The following is a 20150-nucleotide window of genomic DNA, read 5'->3' on the forward strand; positions in this document are numbered from 1 at the left end:
AGTGCCGTTTGCATCTGCAAAGCCAGTTTGAACAAGAGCCGGGCCGTAGGTTGACGGGACGGGGTGTAGAGCAGGAGAAGAAGTATGGAGGAGCGGCTCGGCTTTATATGATTGCGTAAGGCAGCCTTGAGTCATCTATACTACCTTACCCACAGGGTACCATGCATTTTATGCAACTCACCTTGTATTCTGCACTATGCACCCTATGGCTTGTGCCATGCACTTTATTTGCACCCTATGTACCAGGCACCCTACATACTGTCCATTTCTCGAAGCAATGAGCCGCTCCCGCCCTCTGTTTACCGCACTCTACCGATCATGCCTAGCACATGCGCTAGGCAGCTTCGCACACTGCAACCCGCACACATTCGCCCCCTCCTCGCCGCCACCCTCGCCCTGCAAGCGCATTATGACGGCCAAGCCCCGCCCTTCTTTTTCACCCGCCAATCACACGGCAGTCAGCCCCTGGGTTGGCGCAGCGGCGCCCCCTTCCACCCACGTGGGGCGCCTCCCTTCGCCGCTGCCCGGGCTGCGCGCTGGTTCCGCTGGCGGCGCGCGCTGCCCGCCCCGCCCCGCCGCGGGCTGTCTGGGGGCGCGCGGCGCCGGCGCTGACGGTGCCCGCGGGTGGCCATGGTGGCGTTCGCGGTGCCTGCAGAAGTCGCTGTGATCCTGCTGGATATCGAAGGCACCACCACGCCGATTACCTACGTCAAGGTGAGCGCTCGCTGCGCGGGGAGACGGTGCCTGGCTCAGGCGCTGCGCCTGCAAAGCGAGGCGGGCGGCGGGCGGCGAGGAGCCAGGCGGCAAAATAGTCCTGAGGCCAGGCGGGTTCCTACAGGGTGGCGCTGGCTGGCATCACAGCGGTGGGGTCTGCTTGCTTCGTGGGAGAGGGGAGCCCCTGCCAAGGCTGAAAAGCCCTGCATGGCTATCCCGCTGAATCTTGCGAGGAGTGTGATGCTGGGCGGACTGGAGGCAGCTTTCCCACCCTGTGCCAATCAGAGCAGTTCTCTCGTGTTTTTTATTTTTCATCTTTTTTTTGCCTTGGCTGCTTGCATGGGTGGGGTCTGTCTCAAGGGTTCATTTATTTTGCAGCTCCACTGATCGTTGCCCTGAAACCATTCTAGATCACTGACCTACCTACCCACGTTAAATTTAAATATAGAAACATTGAGAGACCACTACCTGTAGTCTATCCCTCACTTCTCACAGAACACCTACAGTTTAGGAATAACATCTTAATAAACTTTTACTATCCAGCCCCTGTTCTGCACCCTGCTACATAAATGCAGTTTGTCAAATGTGAGTAGATTACTTTGACTAAAGTGCTAGCCTGCCACATCATCAGGTATTCAAGAAACCAGGTCATTTGTACATGCCTCAAGCCCAGTCTTGTTTGCAAAGCTCTACTGTGGCTTAGCGCACAGAACACGAGTAGTGAATTGAAAATAGGGCAGTGGTTTGGGGTAACTAGTATGGAATTCCTACACAGCTGGTGGACATGTACTTTAGTTTATCTGATTGAGTTTTTAATATACATTTTTGGATGTAGCATTAACCATAGGTCACTTTAAGAATGTTGTCACTTTGGATCACAGTTCTAGTTCAAGGTTACTCTGTGTGCTGCTCTGTCAAACTCTATCAGGCTAGTGCTCAGAACATAGATGTCTGCAAAAGAAATGAATTAAAAATGAAACAACCCTACTGAATATACAAGCCAAGATTTTTTCCTTGTTAGTTTGACTGCTGCTGGCATGCATTGACAACAACACAGTGATCAAAATTCTGATTTTACAGCTTAATTTGCCAGCAAATCAGGACCTCATAAAGGCAAAACAACAGTTTAGTTTTTCATAACTGTCCCAAAACAGCTAAATAAAACACACACCATTCCAAATGCAAAACAATTACAGACAAGTTAAAAATCCACCTTCTTATTCAGTAAAGAAAGGGCAGCACTTGCTTATTAGGGTTTTTAATATACCTTTATGCTGGTTTCAGCCAATCAATATATTGAGTGGTTCCTTTTTTTGTCCCAGGGCTGCTCGTCTCTGCTGTTTGTGAAGCTGGCCTTCATTACCAATCATAACTAAAATTAAATATATATATATATATATATATATATATATATATAATATATATATATATATATATATATAAAGAAAATCAAGTTTCACTAGTCTTCTGACTGATTACCCCATCACCACCACCACCTTTCACCCACTGGCTTTCATGTAGGTCACTCTTCTAAGATAATATAGGTTTACATGTTGCTATTTTTGTTTTTACCATATACAACATTTTTCTTCTCTGTAATTATGATTTTGGTAGATCACTAATATACAAGGTCAAAACCTTGGGTCTTTAAAAGGAAACTAACTTTCTAAATCTTGCTTGTGGGGGCTGTAGGCAGCAGCCTAGTCTTTATTAGGCCTGGTCTACACTTCCAAATTTTGCTGACATGGTTATGTTGGTTCTGGTTATGGGTATAGGTGTTCCTTACAACATAGGTACGCTGTCAAAGTAAACCCTCCTACTGGAGATGCAGTTACACTGGCAAAAGGCCTTTTTGGCTGGTATAACTGCATCAGCACAAGGATGATTTTGCTGGTATAGTTTAGTTTTTGAATGCTATTTTAACCACATTATGTTTTCTATGCATCAGGGCAAGAGTGTTCCAAGAGAAACATTTTAAAATGTATTTCTGAGCATGTTGGTGTGTGGTTTGTTTCTCTCTGCCTGTGGTGGTGTAGGAGAGGGTTTGAGTTGCATAGACCAGTGGGCCATGCCCTTCCTCACAAGAAGGTGCAAAAGACTAACCACAGGCTGGATCTTCAAGTAGTTCTCAAGTCTCAGCTTTCATTAAAAAACAAACCAACCCTCAGATGCTATTCAAATGTGACGTCCATGTGAATTTGTAGAGAGCCAATAGCTGAGATGTGAACTGCCTATTCATTTCAGTGTGTGCCAATGCAGGTGTCAACAGTATAATTATGGGGTGGCATAAGGAGCTGATGATATATAAATTAAGATGTGTGGGCATTTAACAACACATGGAGGCCCCAAATTACTTCTTTTCCTTAAGGAGGCTCAGCTTTCAAAAATTTGGTAAATGTTGATTTGGCCCTAAACCAAATTATAATAGAATATGAGATCTCCCGTGTTTAGTTTGTCAGTTTTAAACCCTCAATGTTGTATGTCTCACAAACACTGAACAAGAGGCATTACTTTCGGGCCCACTGACGCTACAAATATAGCCATGTTTGTTTTATAACTGATTTGACACTCATCTGACCTGGTTACAAATGACAAATGCTGTTGTGTTCACACAACAGCTTTTTTCTTAACACAACCATTTTAGTGCATCCACACCATAGGTGCTGGAACTGCGGGTGTAGAAGCACCCCCTGCCTTGAAATGGATTCCATTATATACAAGTTTCAGAGTAGCAGCCGTGTTAGTCTGTATCCGCAAAAAGAAAAGGAGTACTTGTGGCACCTTAGAGCTTTCATGAGCTACAAGCTTATGCTCAAATAAATTTGTTAGTCTCTAAGGTGCCACAAGTACTCCTTTTCATTATATACAGGGTTCACAGTTTGGCTCAACGTCCCTCAGCACCACCACTGTAAAAATTGTTTCAGCACTCCTGGTCCACACCCACCATGTTACCTAATTGTGTTCGTATCAGTGCATTTTTGGAAAAGTGAGAGCCCTATCCCAGAATACCTCAGCCCAAAAGATATGTACACACAGCAGCACCATCCTGACATTGATCAATGCACTCTGGGAGTCCTACTGCACAGAGAGCTGGGAAGAAAGAGGGCCAGACAAATGTGTTACATGGATACAGTTAGGGTTCCCTGCCAGCTAAGCAAAACTGTTATGAACTGGCTACAGGAAGACCGTTCGTTCCAGCTTAGGCCATTGACAAGGGTAAAATATAGTTAGCTGCCACTGTTACTTGAGCTTGGTCTACACTTAAAAATTTTGTCTGCGTAGCTATGTTGGAGGGTGGGAAATCACACTTAACTGACATAGCTGAGCTGGCAAAAGCCACAGTGCAGACTCATGGCATGTCTACACTATAGACTTAAGTCATTATGTTAGGTCCACGTACAGCCCCCCCAGTAATTACTGATGTCCACGCTACCTCCTGCCAATGGTGCACGTCCTCATCAGGAGCGCTTCCACCGACTGAAGAGGGACAGTGTGTGTGGGCTGAGAGCCAGGGCTCTCAGCTTCATGCAGCTCCCCACAGAGGTAACCGCCCAGGGCTTCTCACCTCTGTGGGGAGATCCGTGCCCAGAGTCCAGTCAAGCTGCCATGCTCTACACAGACACTATGTTGCCCAAACTACACCGGCTTAAGCTCTACGCCTCTCGTGGAGGTGGAGTTATGTTGGTGTAGTAGGGCACTTACATCTGCGGGAGCAAGGCTGTCGTGTAGAGACGGACATAGTTCCTTTGCCAGTATAAGCTGCATCTCTATTAGGAAGGTTTGCCGGTATAGTTATATGGGCAAACCCTTTCAAGTGTAGACAAGGCTATAGTACTAACTACGTGAAGTGTGGGCCCAACCTGTATCTACAGTTAACCAGGTACTAACGGGTTACAAACCCAGCTATGATCTGTTGCACAGGCAGGATGAAGGTAATAGTTCATACCGATTTCCTGAAGAATAGAATAGTGGAATCTTTTATAGAAATCGCTTCCTGAGAGGTAATTTTTATTGAATGAAACAAGAATTGCCCCCAACAAAGTTGCAGCCTTCTAGATTCAAGAAATGATATAGTGGGATCACTCTCAAGAAGTATAAAGCCGTTTCTTCCTCATTCTGCCACTCATTCTTCTAGTTCTCCAGTTTTCCAAATCGTATCGTATCTTTGGCCTTAGACCATCAAATTTGCCGGTATTACTTTAAAATGGTGTATTTTCTTGGCTACTGCTTGTATTTTTAAAATTGAATAAATCTGCCATATGAAGTACGCTTTGGCTCTAATAAAGCTTCCTTTAATGGCTTTATTATGTTAATTATTGCAATATGGCACACACTACTCATTTTCCTCAAAGAAACTTCTAAGCTGCATCTCTTTGCAACTTTAAGAATGGTTGCCACTAATCACTTACTCAGTTCCCTTCCTTTCCACTTCACTGATTAATTTATAGCTGGTCACTAAACAGTTGCAAGATGATTTTTTTCTGGCTTCAATTGGATTCTCCAAAGAGGATTTTATTATAGAGTATAAATGGCTTACTCTTAGATATGTCCCATCATAGACTTCCCATCTCCTTAGAGAATATATATATTCCTCTTGTGCTGTAATTTCAGCAGATGATATAATTAATCTCATTCCACTTCCATCGCTTAATTCACCGAACTCTATTAATCTAGAGAGAGTTTTCTAATCTTCTCTCATATTAGAATCCCATTAGTAAGGAGCTGAGCATTTCGGCATGCTTAGGGATTTAGAATTTTTGCGTGTCCTAGGGCAGGGTTGTCAGACTCATCCTCTGCAGAGGGCTGACCTCAAATTTTAAATTATGGTTCATGGGGCATGGTATGAATTTGGGATTGTGCGCTATCCTCCACCCACAGCAGAACTTTCATTGATGTTATGGGAGGTTTGCATAAAGATCAAGGGTAGAATTTGCTCTTTATGTAATAACTAAGCCTCTGATTTTAGCATTTTGTTTCTACTTTTGTTGTCCCATTCAATTGGAAGATATTCTCAATTTTAGGATCACTGCTAGTTTTGCGTTCTTTTTCTCTCCCCTCCAAGTCTGTTCTGTCACTCTCTTTATATGTTGTCTTCATTCCCTTCCCTGCAACTAACCTGAGTTCCCAACCCCTTGAGCGTCCTTCCAGCCCCTAGAATGATCAGCAATGAAATAATCAGTGCTAGCATTGATATGTTGCACTGGGCTTAAGGTAGCACCCCAATTGGATGAATGGGTGTGGGAGATCTATCATTTTTTCAGGCAGGCTGCAGAGTCAGGAAGACAAAACTGCAGTGGTCGATTTCTGTTTATATTTGGAAACCTTTCTTTTCAATCATAAGGGCTAGACACTTTTTTTAAAATGAGAGTTAAGATTTTGCATAATACAAAGATTGTCATGGGGGATGGATAAATATGTCAAGCCAGCTGCATTTTTGACACATCTGTCACAATGGATACATTTTATCCTGTTTTCCCTGTTGAATTTAAGTGGACATCAATTTGAAATCTAGTCACTTTCTAAAAATCAGATAAGTAGCTTCAGATATTACCCCTCACCAGATTCCCTTGCAAATTTTTGTTTCTAATATTTTTCTCTCCCCCTGCTGCATGGAAAAAAAACACAACAGGGGAAATTGACTAGACAAAAGTTCTGTCCATTACAAAGTATTTTCAAGGGCACAGAGTAATCAAACTGAAGTTTTTTTCTTTAATCTTTTTAGTTGTAGTAATCTTATAACAATAGTAGATAAAACAAATCAGACAAGCATTTTTTAATTGATAGTTTTTTTGTTTTGTTCTCAATTAAAACGTGAAAAGCTTCTTACTCACCTGGCTGTAAAGAGAATTTTGAGAGTATAATCCAATCCAATGTAGTCTCTAGATCATTGGCTCTCAACCTTTCCAGACTACTGTACCCCATTCAAGGGTCTGATTTGTCTTGTGTTCCCCAAGTTTCACCTCACTTAAAAACATACAAAATCGACATAAAATACAGATGTGTCACAGCACACTATGACTGAAAAATTGCTTACTTTCTCAATTTTACCATGTAATTATAAAATCAATTGGAATACAAATATTGTACTTACATTTCAGTGTATAGTCTATAGAACAGTATAAACAAGTCATTGTCTGTATGCAATTTTAATTTGTACTACTTCGCGAGTGCTTTTTATGTAGCCTGTTGTAAAACTAGGCAACTATCTAGATGCGTTCATGTACGAAGACCTCTGAGTACCCCCAAGGATACACGTACCACTGATCTAGATACTGTCTGACAAACAGATGCATTAAGAAATTAAGTCAACACTGAAGACTAGTAATAATTGTTTGAACAACATTGAAGGGGACATGCAGAGGAGGAAAAATAATGGATTTGGGCCCTCTTGTGCTGCTTTGATACATAAAGACCTAAAAAGTTTAGTATTTAAAATTTTAAAAATACTATTTAAAAAGTTCATTTCTTTACCACCACAAAAGACTCTCGATAGTGATTGGAGAATTACGGACATAACTTGAGCCTGAAAGCAGAGCAGTGGAGTTGGGAAGTTGTTTTTAGTCACAACGCTTCAGTGCTGTTATAATTCTAATGACTACAAAGCACTTTAGAGAAAGTTGCTTTAAAGATGCAGCACCCTCCCCATTCACAACAAACATCCCTGGCATGCTCCTCTCTCCTTGCATCATCACCCTGAGGTCTTCCAGCAAAATCAGGGCAGACCAGACTAGATTCAACATTCAACAGGCTGGAGCAGAGAACTGGGCCAGCCCTACAGGACAGGAGCTGCTGCAGGGTGAGTGCAGAGCAGGCTCACATTCCAAACCCAGGGCAGAGAAAGTGTGGGGGGACCCAATTGCCACTGCACAGGGTCCCAAAATTCTTTAATCCATCACGGTACCCAGGTGTCTCAGAGCCACAGGTTGGTTGTTTGACACAAACATCACATAACTGAGATGTCACTTTCACCAGAACAAAATACAGTAGTCTGTCCAGCTATTAGACTTTGTGTATTTAGATTATAATCTGACAGGGTGGGCACTTTTTTTGTTGTATGGTTATGCAGTGCCTAGCACAATGGGAATGAGACCTCTAGGTGCTACGCTACGGCAATACAAATAATAGTCTTTATGGTTTATTTGAGGTGTAATTGGTAGGATGACAGAGAAAGAAAAATGGTGGCAGTCAGTAAGGTATTTTCTTTAACAGCTAATGTTTGTAACAGGAAGGTGAAATAACTTAAACAGGGATAAACTTCCCAGCTCCATCCAAAGGCATGCTCTGCTTATCCCTGTAGTCCTGACTGGGGTCTGTTGGTGTTACTGTAATACACATGATTAGTGATAAGAAGGCTCGCTTGTGTTTCTGTTCTCCCTTAAGATTCCATATCATGGCTACAATTCTCCTCTCACATTTTTTCTAAGCTTGCTTTATTTCACTTAGAATTAGAAATACTGTCCAGCAGAGCTCAATTGAAAACCTAAATATATGGCGATGTAAGACTTTCTTAAAAGACTGGTTTAAAAATACGTATAATTCTCTAGCTCAAATTACAAGTCAAATTTCATTTCTAGAATGGCCGAAGAGGAAGGGCCCCCTTTAAAACAGAAAAAAAAAATTCGTATAACTTGTTAGTTCTGAGTGTGTGAGCAGTCAGCCTTGAACTCCTGTGCTTAGGAGTTGAAAGTCATGTCGTGTTATTTGAAAGATCTTCTCTGGACGTGCACTAAGATGTCAAATGAGACATCTTTTCATTAATACAGCTGAACTTCAACTGGTCCCCCTGCTAATATTAAGTGATTGCAGCTACATAAGCGCTTGTTTGGTAAATCTGTGTTCACTAGCTTGCTTAAGGGGGCACCCTCAACTTGAAAAGAATCACATTTCTGCCAGAAAGCTTTGTACCCACTAGTACTAGAGTTACACGTAACACCTGAGATCACTACAAGAGAAGATGATCCGCGAGGGGAAAAAAAAAATTATGCCTCTTTTCAGTTCATTTCCTTTGAGCATTTGACAGAACAGCTTGATTCTCTTTTCCCTTCTACAGTCAGCTACCCCATGGTGAAAAGACCCTTCTAAACATCAGCAAGAGATCAGAAAAAAATTATGCTTTTTTTACACTTTTGTTTAATTTGAGGACATACTGTTGGAAAGCAGCTCGATCAGAAATTGGATTTTTCAAAAAATTGACCAACTTCTCTTTTTGAAGTCTTTTCATTGTTAATAATACATGTACATAATGCTTTCACTTGGTTTTCAATGACCTATCTACTTCTAAGCACTTATTCGGATAACCTTGAGCCACACAGCACTTTGTGGTTCTGTTGGGTTTCTCTATGCCATCAGGGTTGGTGTTTGTTTTGGTCATCGTTAACAATAGTTACTGAGCATTTCTGTCTGTTTCATAGAGTTTTAACTCTTCAGTAATGCCTACGGTACACACAGTAACTAATTTTTTTAATCATATGTGCAGTATCCCTGTAAGGGAAACTTACATGAGTGTAAGTGCGCAAGTTTAAATGAGTCCTGTGTGTTTGTGTTACCAGGACACACTATTTCCGTACATCAGAGATAATGTTAAAGAGTACCTGCGTATGCACTGGGAAGAGGAGGAGTGCCAGCAGGACATCAGCCTTTTGAGGAAACAGGTGAGTGATTGGAACCATGTTATATCTTGCCAGAGTTTACTTCCTGCGAAGGACTTCAGGTCACTCAGAGCTGTGGCTGTTTTTACTAATCGTATCATATATTCGTGAAGTAGTAGGAGTTATCACTTGTCTTTGAGGAGCACTTCCCTTCTTTCTGAGCTTATTTGTTTTTGAACGTACAGAGTGCGTCTGTCCCTCCAATATTCCATGGATGTGTTTACCTAACGTACATGTCTGCTGACAGACGCCAGCCATAAATAGATTCAAATCCCCGCTTCCAGGATGCAGTAATGTGAACACAAACTGAACACACATTTTCCATCCCCACTCCTTAAAATGCCACACTGGCTCTGTTGGGCCAACACAGGAGTAAGGTCCAGAAACTAGAGTCATCCACTGAGAGTCAGGGATGTTCAGATAGTACTGCGAAGGGTACAGTATAAAAACCTACATAGGTAGAATCCCCTGCCTCAGGTTCCAAGATGTTTAAATTCAAGGGCTGTTTAGCTGATCTCTGTCACAACAATTCACTGGTGGAGATTCAGTCTTCACCTCTGAAATTCAACTGTACTGGAGCAGAACAGGAAGCCCAGCATAATTCTAATCAGAGGCTGGGTGCTGTGAATCTGTTCTTGCTGAGAGCATTCTTTCTGAAAGCTCTTTGTGGTGATCTGGCTATATATTTAGCAGCTGATCTAAACAGATAAATTAAAGGACTTATTTTGAAGGGTGCTGGGCACGCTGGCTCTGATCCAGTAAAGTTTAAGCACAGGAGTAGTCCCATGATGGGACTTCTCATGTGCTAAAAGTTAAGCATGCGTTTAAGTGCTTTGCTGAATTGGGATCAGAGTGCTCAGCGCTTAGTTCTGCTAGGACTCGATCCTGCGACCTTCCATTTGCAGCTGGATATGATGCTCAAGTCAGAAAACCTACCTCTATATCTAAGGTCACAGGGGAAATCAGTAACAGAGCTGAGATCTGACCCCAGGAGTTCCTGGCTCCTGGTCCTGTGCTTTGACCACTAGACCAGACTTCTCTCTCAAATATGATACAGGGAGCACATAAATAGAATATTAACATCTGTTTTTTTAGGGTTTTTTTTGTTTTGTTTTTTAAATGGTAGTGGTTAAATACAGAATCTGAATGTATTCCCCACTATCCTGTAACTATTTAAAATCTAGTTTGAGGCTTTATCTATGAAACTTCTATTTAAATATACAGAGTCTTTATGCCACATTTAATGCCTTCCCTTATTTTATTAAATGAATCTTGGAGAGAACTGTATACTTCCCAAAAATCATTGTGGTAAGACTCATTATATTTAGGATTAAAGCTGTGTTGAAAGCATTTAATGTGCTGTTCAAATGGTAAGTATTGGGTTTTTTTGAGAACCCATGTTTTTATGGATTCAGGAAATCTGAGTTTGCATAGCTGGTTAATGTAGGATTTAGGTGAAGCCATTTTATTCTAGCTCTTTGTAGGTGTATGTTGAAATTTGTCCAGCTGGGACAATATCTTCTAGATTAAAAAAAGGGCTCCATATTTAAATGTAAGACCAAGATGTTTAACTAACGTCCAAAATGGTTTTGGTCAGTCAGTTATAAATACTTGGGGCCTTTATTTCACATTTTAAAAAAAGAATGTGAGTTAAATTTAAGTGTTTGAACTTAACTTATGTCCAGCCTTATGTAGTAGGGTAACCAGTGATCAAATTAGGTTAGTGTAGTTTACAATTAAAGTGTATGCTTCTGGACCCCAATTCTGGTAAAAGTCCCTATTCAGGAAAGCTGTTAAGCACCTGTGTAAGCCCGATTGACTTCATGTGTGTAAAATTAAGGATGTGTTCCATGTGCTGCCCTGAATAGGGATGGACTTATGTTCAACTGGTTTCCTGAATCGGGGCCCTATTTAGCAGTCTTGGGTCACCTTTTTTGTTCTTAATTTCAAGGCTGAAGAGGATTCCAACGTGGATGGCGTTGTGCCTATTCCTTTAGAAACTGGAAGTGGAGAAGATGAAGTGGAACAGGTCATCCAGGCTGTAGTAGACAATGTGCACTGGCAGATGTCCCTGGACAGAAAGACCACAGCATTGAAACAGCTGCAGGGTCACATGTGGAGGGCAGCCTATGCAACTGGACACATGAAGGGAGAGTAAGTAACTCCTGTTCCTGAAAGTTTCTTTGAAGTAGATCTTTTATATTTTGCTGAGCTAAGTTTCTTGGGCATACGTTGGAGCCAAGTAGTTACATAGTGGCTGGAAGGTGACCGGTCATAGCAGTGTAGTGCTGTATAAAAATGTAATCCGATTACTTCTTAGCTGAACGTCTTAGCTGAGCCCAAGCACTATCATGGAACCAAGACCAAGTTCAGCCAGTCTCACCTTTCACCTTGAATGCACAATGCAAAACTAATCCATGATTTGTGGTTGATTTTACCCATGGGATCTAGGGAGCATGACTTTGGGAAATTGTAAGACCCTGGGATTCAGTTTAGTTTACTGTAGTCATCCCAATGAGTAATGGGAAAACTTGAGGGGCAAAGGAGTGTGATTTTCCCCCCCCCCCAGCCTGTATAAAATGATCACTATATTCAGCAGGTATGTGCTTGCACATTTGAGCACTTTGCTGCTATCGTCACCAGTAAACTGGCAGCAAGGCAAGATGGCAAACACTAACTCACAGGCTCTACGGGAAAAGACAGAACTTGAGAAATAGGAACTTGTGAGAATACACATCGTGAGGAAACTGGAGCGAGCAATTCTGCTCAAGTGATTAAGAGGGCTCTCTCGTTATGTTAGCGAAATATATGTATCCTATTATTCAGCTGGTAAAACTGACTCATTCATTTAGCAAGGGAGATGGAAAGCACAAGTTGGTAATTCTCAGTTTAGAGAACAGCCCTCCTTATTTCAAATCATTTATCCAACAGTTACAATTAATTCTGGGACAAGGTGGATAGACAAACCTAAACAAGAAATTGGGGAGGAGTTGAGGGAGAGCATGAAAAGTGAGATGAACTCCCTTCTGTCTTTGGGACAGGTACTTTCATTCCTAGGCATCTCACAGTTGCTGAGAGTGGAATAGCAAATCAAGCTCTCCACATCTCCACTGATACCTGGGGGGGTTTTCAGCAAACGGTGAGGTGGCTAAAATATTGTGAAGTTCTGCGGAGAATCAGGATAACCATTCAGTTGAAGTCCAGTATAGATATTTGACTATGCTTAGTGGTTCAATTCCATGGCTGAGTGAGAATGACCAGTCTCTAGGTGTTTTGGATGTTCCTTGCACAGAGAAGAGAGAAGGGAAATAGAGAACTTGGGGAAAGGTAGAAGACAAAGGAAAAGTACTGTAGTAAAAAGGAGGAAGGGAAGCAGGAAGAAACTGATCAAATCTGTAAAAACATTGGGATGGTTTACAAAGGAAGAAAACCCATTCAGCTGTTTATGCGCTCTACAGCATATCAGCCTTTGTTTTGGTACAGTCAGCTAATAAACACTTGCATTCAGGATCATGCTGAAAACTGGCTTTTGTCTGCCAAGGTAAAGGCTAGGAACAACAATCCACAAAGGAGCCGTTGGGGAGCAGACACTCACGCCTTGCACACAGCCACCTCGTCCCCCGTCGCGTTAGCAGCTGAAGTGAAGCGCCAGTATAGGCAGGTAGCACACGTACAAAACTTGTCAATGCGCAACTGAATGCTTACGAGAATTGTCAGAGGGGCGCTGAAGCAAACACCCACAGTCTGGCTCCAGTCCTTACACCTCTCTTATCACCATCCCTCCAAAGAAAAGCAGCAATAATAGGAGAATATGACTATGTGATAATGAACCCAGACTTGCCCATCTGCTCTCGAAACCGTCGCCCAACAACAAGCAATGGAGGCTGTGGGAAAGCAGCGTGAGTAGAAAAACGAGCCCTAATCACAGATCTACAGACCAACCACCTGGGTTCACCATGCCACATAAGATACGAGTCACAGCGAACCACATCAAAACCTTACACGGGCAATGCAATTACTTACTTCACAAATGGAAAATGGACAGCCTGATACACAAATGTGGAGAAAACACCCAAATCATGAAACATCTAGTGAGCCGCTGCCCTCTAAGAGCCTTTTCTACAGGGACACCTTGATTCATTCCATGGCACTGGAGGCTAATAGAGTGGATGACAAACTTGGACATCGACCTTTAATGTTGCTTTTCAAGTGGCCATATGAAAGAAGAGGACTTATTTTTGGAATCTTAAAATTTGAGCTTTGTCTCTTCGTGGCAGCTAGGGCCTTGGGTCAGTTCCCCAGAATATCCCCTCTTCCTCTAACCAAACCTGGCACATCTCAATCCAAGACGCAGGAATTAAGCTTGGCAAACAAAAGCATGAGAGGGGCAAGTTCCTATCAGAATATGCTCTGTTTGAATTTTTTTGGTTAACTGGTACCAACGTTGAAGTTGCTGTACTTGAATGTCTTCTAAATAACCAGCAAACGTTGCGTATAAACCCTCAAGTCCTGTGGCATATTGAGCGCATGGTAGCAAAGAACTGGGGAAAAAGAGGACGCCACACTACTGTTCATGTAGTGTAAACAAATGTTCAGAAGGAAAGCGTATTCCTTTATGTCAGCTCAAAGTCCCCTATTTCTTCAGATACCCAGCTCCCATTCCTGGGTCTGATATTGCACTGTCTCGCATGCTGGGCAGTTGTTTACACCTGTACAGTGTGGCTGGCAAATGCTGCCATTCTGATGCGGTGGCATTTTACACCCCCACTGCACAGGTATAAAACCACTCCAAACGTGGCTGCAAAGATCACTTTCCTTGCTCGTTGCTTCCACTAAACCATGCTGCTCTGTGTCCCCCTCCCCTGGCTTGCCTCCTTCACCCCAAACAAACACACACTACTTGTCTTCATTTTTAAGGGCCTTTCTGGCCCACTCCTGCTCTCTCTAGGATCTCCCATACGCTATCAAGCTGTTGACCCCACTCTGCCAGTAATACCAGTCATCTTCATCCACTTTAAGCTTTTCTAACAAGCACCTTCATGCTCTCTCACTGGCCACCTTCCACACGGAACGAGCGCCTCATCCACATCTGCAAAGCCACCTCATCCTCCTTCAAACTCACTTCTGCTGCAATGCCTACAAAATAAAACTCTACAGTTATTGTGCAGCTGCTGGGCAGAGACCCCTGCTTATGCTGACCAGTAAAGTCCGCTAACTTTTGCTCCCCTAGTCGGTTTGTTGTATCCATCTGTTGTCTTATACTCTGATTGCAAGCTTTCTGGGGCAGGGACCATCTTTTTGTTCTGTGTTTATACAGCACCTAGCACGATGGGGCCCAAACCAGTACCTTGCTATAAATTGTAATGGTGTAAGGCCGTGGAGAAAGAGGCTATTGTCAAAGCCATAGCTGCATCATTAGTGATTTTTTTTTTCTGTCAATCTTAAAATTCATTATTCCTTTAACAACCTAAAAATCCAATCACACAAGGCTGAAAACTAACTCTGTTACCCCCTTTAACAAAACCTGCACTGATTTCTCTGTTTTCTTTTACCAAACTGATACAAAGCACCTTCCGATCATCAGACTAGGGAACTGATTGTAAAACAGAGCTTGGAGCTCTGCTGTGTTTTGCTCTTTGGATAAGAGTGGATGTCGAATGAACGCTGTTACAAAGGCGTGATACGGGAATACTGTGTCACCTATTAGTTGGTCAGATGGGCTCCAGTCTCCTGTTGCCGTTCGTTGGTATGGCTGTGATGATGGAAACACCATTGTGGCATTTTTCAACAGTCCGCAAAGCTGGAGTTTGGGGGGTTTTTTGGTGCTTAACTATCAATAGATCTTCTGTCATTTCATCCCTGATGTAACTTTTGTCTTCAGTGGAGTTAAGCCATGGATGAAATTAATCTATGATTATTACTGTAAAACTTAAAGAACAAGTCCCCATAAATGGAGAAGGTCTGATCTGCTCTTCTTAAAGAAGCATTTTTTCCCTGATTTGTTCTTTAACCCTGAACATTTCATAGGAGCTGCATCAATAGATCGTAGGGCTGCATTCTCATTTCATTTCCACTCTTGGCCCCCAACCTTGCCTGCTGCAAGTGTTCAGAACCAGGAAACTAAGCTGATCTTTAATGGGTGGGAATGAGAGGGGGTTGCTCCTACTAATTATTAGTAGAATGGGAATGAAAACTATTTTATGGGACAGTCAAGCTTCAGAATGTAAGAGGTCTGTTAACTTCCTTAATCCCTCCAAACATCAGGCTGGTCAGGAACTTCTCTTTCCTCAAACATTTAATGAGCTGGAGAAGCCTTAGCCAAGTGTCTGAAACAGCCATTTGTAGCTACTTGCTGTTCAGTGATCAGAATAGATTGCTCGGTCAGTCAGAGTGTAGTATTTGTTATGGAAATAAATTCCCCAGTGGAGAAGTGCTGAGCAGCTTTTAAATCCACCACCAAAAAATCCATCCGGTAATAGAAACGAAGCAGTTTGCATGGGGCAGTACTATGTTTGTCTCATGCAGCTGTCCGCAAGTTGTTAATATTGCAATTATCCTTCATTGCAGATTCTTCCAGGACGTGGTTCCAGCCATCAGGAAGTGGAGGGAAGCAGGAATGAAAGTGTATATCTATTCTTCAGGGAGCGTGGAGGCCCAGAAGCTTCTATTTGGATACTCAACAGAAGGGGATATTCTAGAGGTAGATAAGATTATAGCCTTCTTTACAGCTTCTCCATCTACAAAATGGGGGTGGTAGCTACCTTCCCGGAGCTGGGGTGAGGATACACTGGTTCGTGCTGGTGATGTGCTAACCATTAATATTCTTTGATGCTATAATAAGTTACAGAAAAATTAGAAGTGTAGGATGGGCGAAGAGAAAGTGGCTTTAGCTGCAGTTGTCAAGTCTGCTACAATTTCAGAGACTGCATTCCCATATTTGCTTTTTCAGTTGATACTGTGCACGGATATCAGCAAGAGCCTTTCCAGTGTGACGGTGTTAACACAACAGAAAGATCTCTTTCCTCTGCCCCCCTCTTAAAAAGAGAGAGAATCCCCCCTAATTAAGCCACCTCTCCAGAAGAGCCTGGATACTCAGACAGACTCACTGAAAGCCAACCCCTAAGCACTGTGCAAAGCCTGTTTCCACATCAACACAGCTTGTAAATGGATGTCTTTAGCCATTTTTAAGGAAAGGTGCTGAGAAAGCTACGCAGCTAATGGGGCCACCCTGCTCTGGATGCTCTGTCTATTTGTTGTATCATTGAAAATGGCATGTATTCTCTGGCTTTCCCGTGATCAGAGCCTTGTTTGTTAAATTCCCCTCACTGCATTGGTAGGAACTCGGGATACTGATTAGGGTTCTGTAGTTCATTACCTGGGTTCTAGAATTAGTATCCTCCTAAAAAAGCAATGCTCTCTTCCATCTTTCAGCTCTTCGATGGCCACTTCGATACCAAAATAGGTCACAAGGTAGAGAGTGAGAGTTACAGGAGGATTGCGTCAAGCATCGGGTGTTCAACTAACAACGTTCTCTTCCTGACAGATGTCACTCGAGGTAGGAGGTCTGACTGGCTTTCCTGCTTTTCCCCACATTGCAGCCGAGGAGGGATGTGCTCTCTAACTGTACAGTGTTAAGCACTTACCACTGCCAGGGTTGGAATGTCTGCATGTCCGTTGCACTGCTCCTTTCTTAAACTTTCATCCCATCACGTAGCCTCGCTTGGTGTGTGGACTAGGGCAAGCATTTAACCTGGGGCTTGTCTACATGAACTTTTGGTTTGTGGCAAGCTGGGGTGTAAAGGGAGTAGATCAAAGTAGGCTAGGGAACTGTTGGTGCACAGCAGCAGGGTCCACATGGACGCTTACTGTGGGTAGATTTACACCTCAGCTTGCCACAAACTAGGTGTTCGTGTAGACAAACCCAGTCTATCACCTGGAGCCTAGCGCAGGCCACTAAAACTGGGTGCAAAGTAGTAAATCTGTGTCTATGTGCAATTGGCCAGTGTCTACAGGTGCTCAGCGTAAAACTAAGAATGAGGGTTACTGTATGCTGCTGTTACAAGCACCCTCCTCAGAAGACCCGATTCTCTGCTCTACACCATAGGCAATCATCATCTGTGCAAAGTGGACGAGACCTCACCCATTGTGAGGTAGTAGAAAGTCAGGTCCAGAGAGCTTTTTCCCCAGACCTTTTTCTTTACATAAATATAGCATAGTTTCTAATGTTATACCAGTGTAACTCCCAAGTAACTTGGTTCAGAACATATCCCTCAGTGTTACTCAAATGTAGCCCCAGATTAGGCCTCTAAGCAATGTATTCATTGTGGAACAAATGAGTAAATTTATTTGTCAGTATATCTATATTCCTTAATAAAGAAATGGAAACTTTATACTGGAAAACAAGCGGTGGAGGACAAGACAGAAATCCCAAAGGGAAACTTAACCCTAACATTAAGTAGTCTGATTTTGCACTCCCCATTTCCCCAGCATTCGAGTTCGAGTTATCAATAAACTGAACTCCCACCTCATTTTTCTACCAGACTGCCACAGGGGAGAATATTATGGAGGAGTCTGGAATTAGGATGCTCTCCAGCTCCCCTTGCAGGGATTTACTTTCCTGCTGCTCTGGCTGAAGCCAAACTGGCCTGTGTTCTGGGCCAGTTTTTCCTTTAGAAACTTCCCCCCCCATGTGAGAACACAACTACATTCAAATATATTGATGAGACAATGTTCCCTTGCCTCCTACAGTACCCTAGAGTTCTGCTCTTTTCACAGTAAGGCAACAGAGAACTATTAAAAAGAGAAAATCCTGGTAAGACATGGGAGGTATTTGTCTCACTCGACTCAGCACTGGTGAGGCTCAGATGGAGTAATGTTTCCAAGTCTGGGTGCCACACTTCAGGAAAGATGTGGATAAATTGGAGCGAATCAGAGAAGAGCAACAAAAATGAAAAGAGGCATAGAAAATCTGACTTATGAGGAAAGGTTAAGAAAACTGGTCACAATTTAGTCTTGAGAAAATTAGACTGAGGGGGGACCTGATAAGTCCTCAAATGCGTTAAGGACTGTTACAAAGAGGACTAGGATTACTTGTTTTCCCTGTCCAGCAAAGGAAGGACAAAAAGTAATGGGTTTAATCTGCAGCAAGGGAGGTTTAGGGGAGATATTAGGAAAACTAACTATCAGAGTAGTTGAGCTCTGGGACAGGCTTCCAAGGGAGGTTGTGGAATCCCCCTCATTGGAGGTTTTTTGGAACAGGTAGAACGAACCTATCAGAGAGGGTCTAGGTTTACTTGCCCTGCCTCAGCAGAGGGGGCTAGATTTGATGACTTTGAGGTCCCTGCCAGCCCTACACTTCTATAAAGTGTATGGAGACCCAGTTTGATTCCAGCCTCCAGACCCCTCATGCATTCTAAGATGCCTTCCAAAACTGGGGAGGCAGAGGGGTTGGAGGAGGCACATGTTGCCTTGCCCACCAATGTGAAACACCAAACTAACTGCATTGGCCTTCTTGTTTCCTAAACTCTGGTCTTTCCACAGAGGCAAATGCTGCAGAAGAAGCAGACATGCACGTGGCTGTGGTCCTGAGGCCAGGTAATGCAGGGCTAACAGACGATGAGAAGTCATATTACAGTCTCATCACGTCTTTCAATGAACTGTTCCTGCCTTCCTCCACTTAGGAGAACTTGTGCACATGCACAAAAGACCAAACTACACCCGCTGGAATTGTCCTTGTGTCATCTTTAATTATGTTGGTAATGAGAATTTTAGAAGATATGTACAGGATCCATGACCGTCTGCAGAAATTGATTTAAGTATTTTGGAGGGGATTTTTAATGCAGGGAAATTGAGGCCTGTCAAAGTCTGTTGGAGTTGTGAGTGGTGCGAGAAGCAGCATCCATGAAGCCTGTGTTTGATTAGCTTTCCTATCAGGGAATTTATTACTACAGGTTGACTGTTCTGCCAGCCAACCACCGGGTAATCTAGTTATGAAAGTCCATGTGACAACATTTGTCACTTAAAAACAAACTATTCTGTGAACAAAGAATTTCTCACACTCCCACAGACTTGACTCTTACAAGGAAATATGAACGTCCCCCTTCCAATAAGATCTGTAGCTCTCACGCTGGAAGTTAAATTAAGCGAAATTACTGTCTTAAGAGGTTAAGCTCTATATGTTCAGGATAGCCAAAGGTAAATGTCACATGTGGACCCATGAAGTTTGGAGGCTGCAGTTAGATCTGCCAAAGAGGAGGTTTAAATGTAAACCCGCTTGTGATATTGGGCTAGGTACTGCAGGACCTGCTGCATGCTAGAGCCAGATTTCCATTTATTTAGCAATAATCCTGAAACTTTCCTTAAGCAGCCAAGAAATGGTTTCACTAACTTGTAACTCAGCTCAGCTCTAAATAGACATTAGAAAAGATAGTTCATGGCTTTGGCACTACCTGCTGCACTTGATATCAATGAATGATTACAAAAATACAAACCATGTAACAGCACCACTTAACCTACGCCACTTTATACTATGTGGTAAATAAAAGTACAATTGTCTTCCGCCTAAAATTCCAGTATTTGCATTATCCCACCAGTGGCCAGCCTCTAGCATTGGTGGAAGGGTTTTCTTACCTGTAACCTGCTAGCTTTCCTTCAGTACTGCCACACCCTTCCCCATTGTTTCCTGCAGGCCATGTGAGCCTTCTCTTGGAGAGGAATTGGTGTGACACTCAAAACCTTCCTCTGCTTTCAGTGGGAGTTCTACACATAGTAGGAGAGCAGGAGCAGCAA

The 20150-nt window shown here is 42.8% G+C and overlaps 1 protein-coding gene across 1 annotated transcript; it reads left to right on the top strand.

Moving 5' to 3' along the window:
- Positions 1-546: 546 nt before the first annotated feature.
- On the top strand, positions 547-19928 carry ENOPH1 (enolase-phosphatase 1). The gene is made up of 6 exons (XM_084626217.1): positions 547-714; positions 9264-9365; positions 11314-11516; positions 15930-16062; positions 16794-16917; positions 18903-19928. The coding sequence occupies exons 1-6, from the start codon at positions 631-633 to the stop codon at positions 19040-19042; spliced, it is 786 nt and encodes a 261-aa protein (XP_084482343.1). The 5' UTR covers positions 547-630; the 3' UTR covers positions 19043-19928.
- Positions 19929-20150: the final 222 nt, after the last annotated feature.

Source organism: Lepidochelys olivacea, assembly GCF_965140295.1.
Source record: "Lepidochelys olivacea isolate rLepOli2 genome assembly, chromosome: 4".
Classification (NCBI taxonomy): Eukaryota; Metazoa; Chordata; order Testudines; family Cheloniidae; genus Lepidochelys; species Lepidochelys olivacea.

What these genes read in the sequence shown, in the direction of transcription:
- ENOPH1 (XM_084626217.1), top strand. Translation starts at nt 631, where the DNA reads ATGGTGGCGTTCGCGGTGCCTGCAGAAGTCGCTGTGATCCTGCTGGAT. An exon ending in TCAGCCTTTTGAGGAAACAG is followed by an intron (nt 9,366 to 11,313) that starts GTGAGTGATTGG and finishes CTTAATTTCAAG; the next exon opens with GCTGAAGAGGATTCCAACGT. An exon ending in ACTGGACACATGAAGGGAGA is followed by an intron (nt 11,517 to 15,929) that starts GTAAGTAACTCC and finishes CCTTCATTGCAG; the next exon opens with ATTCTTCCAGGACGTGGTTC.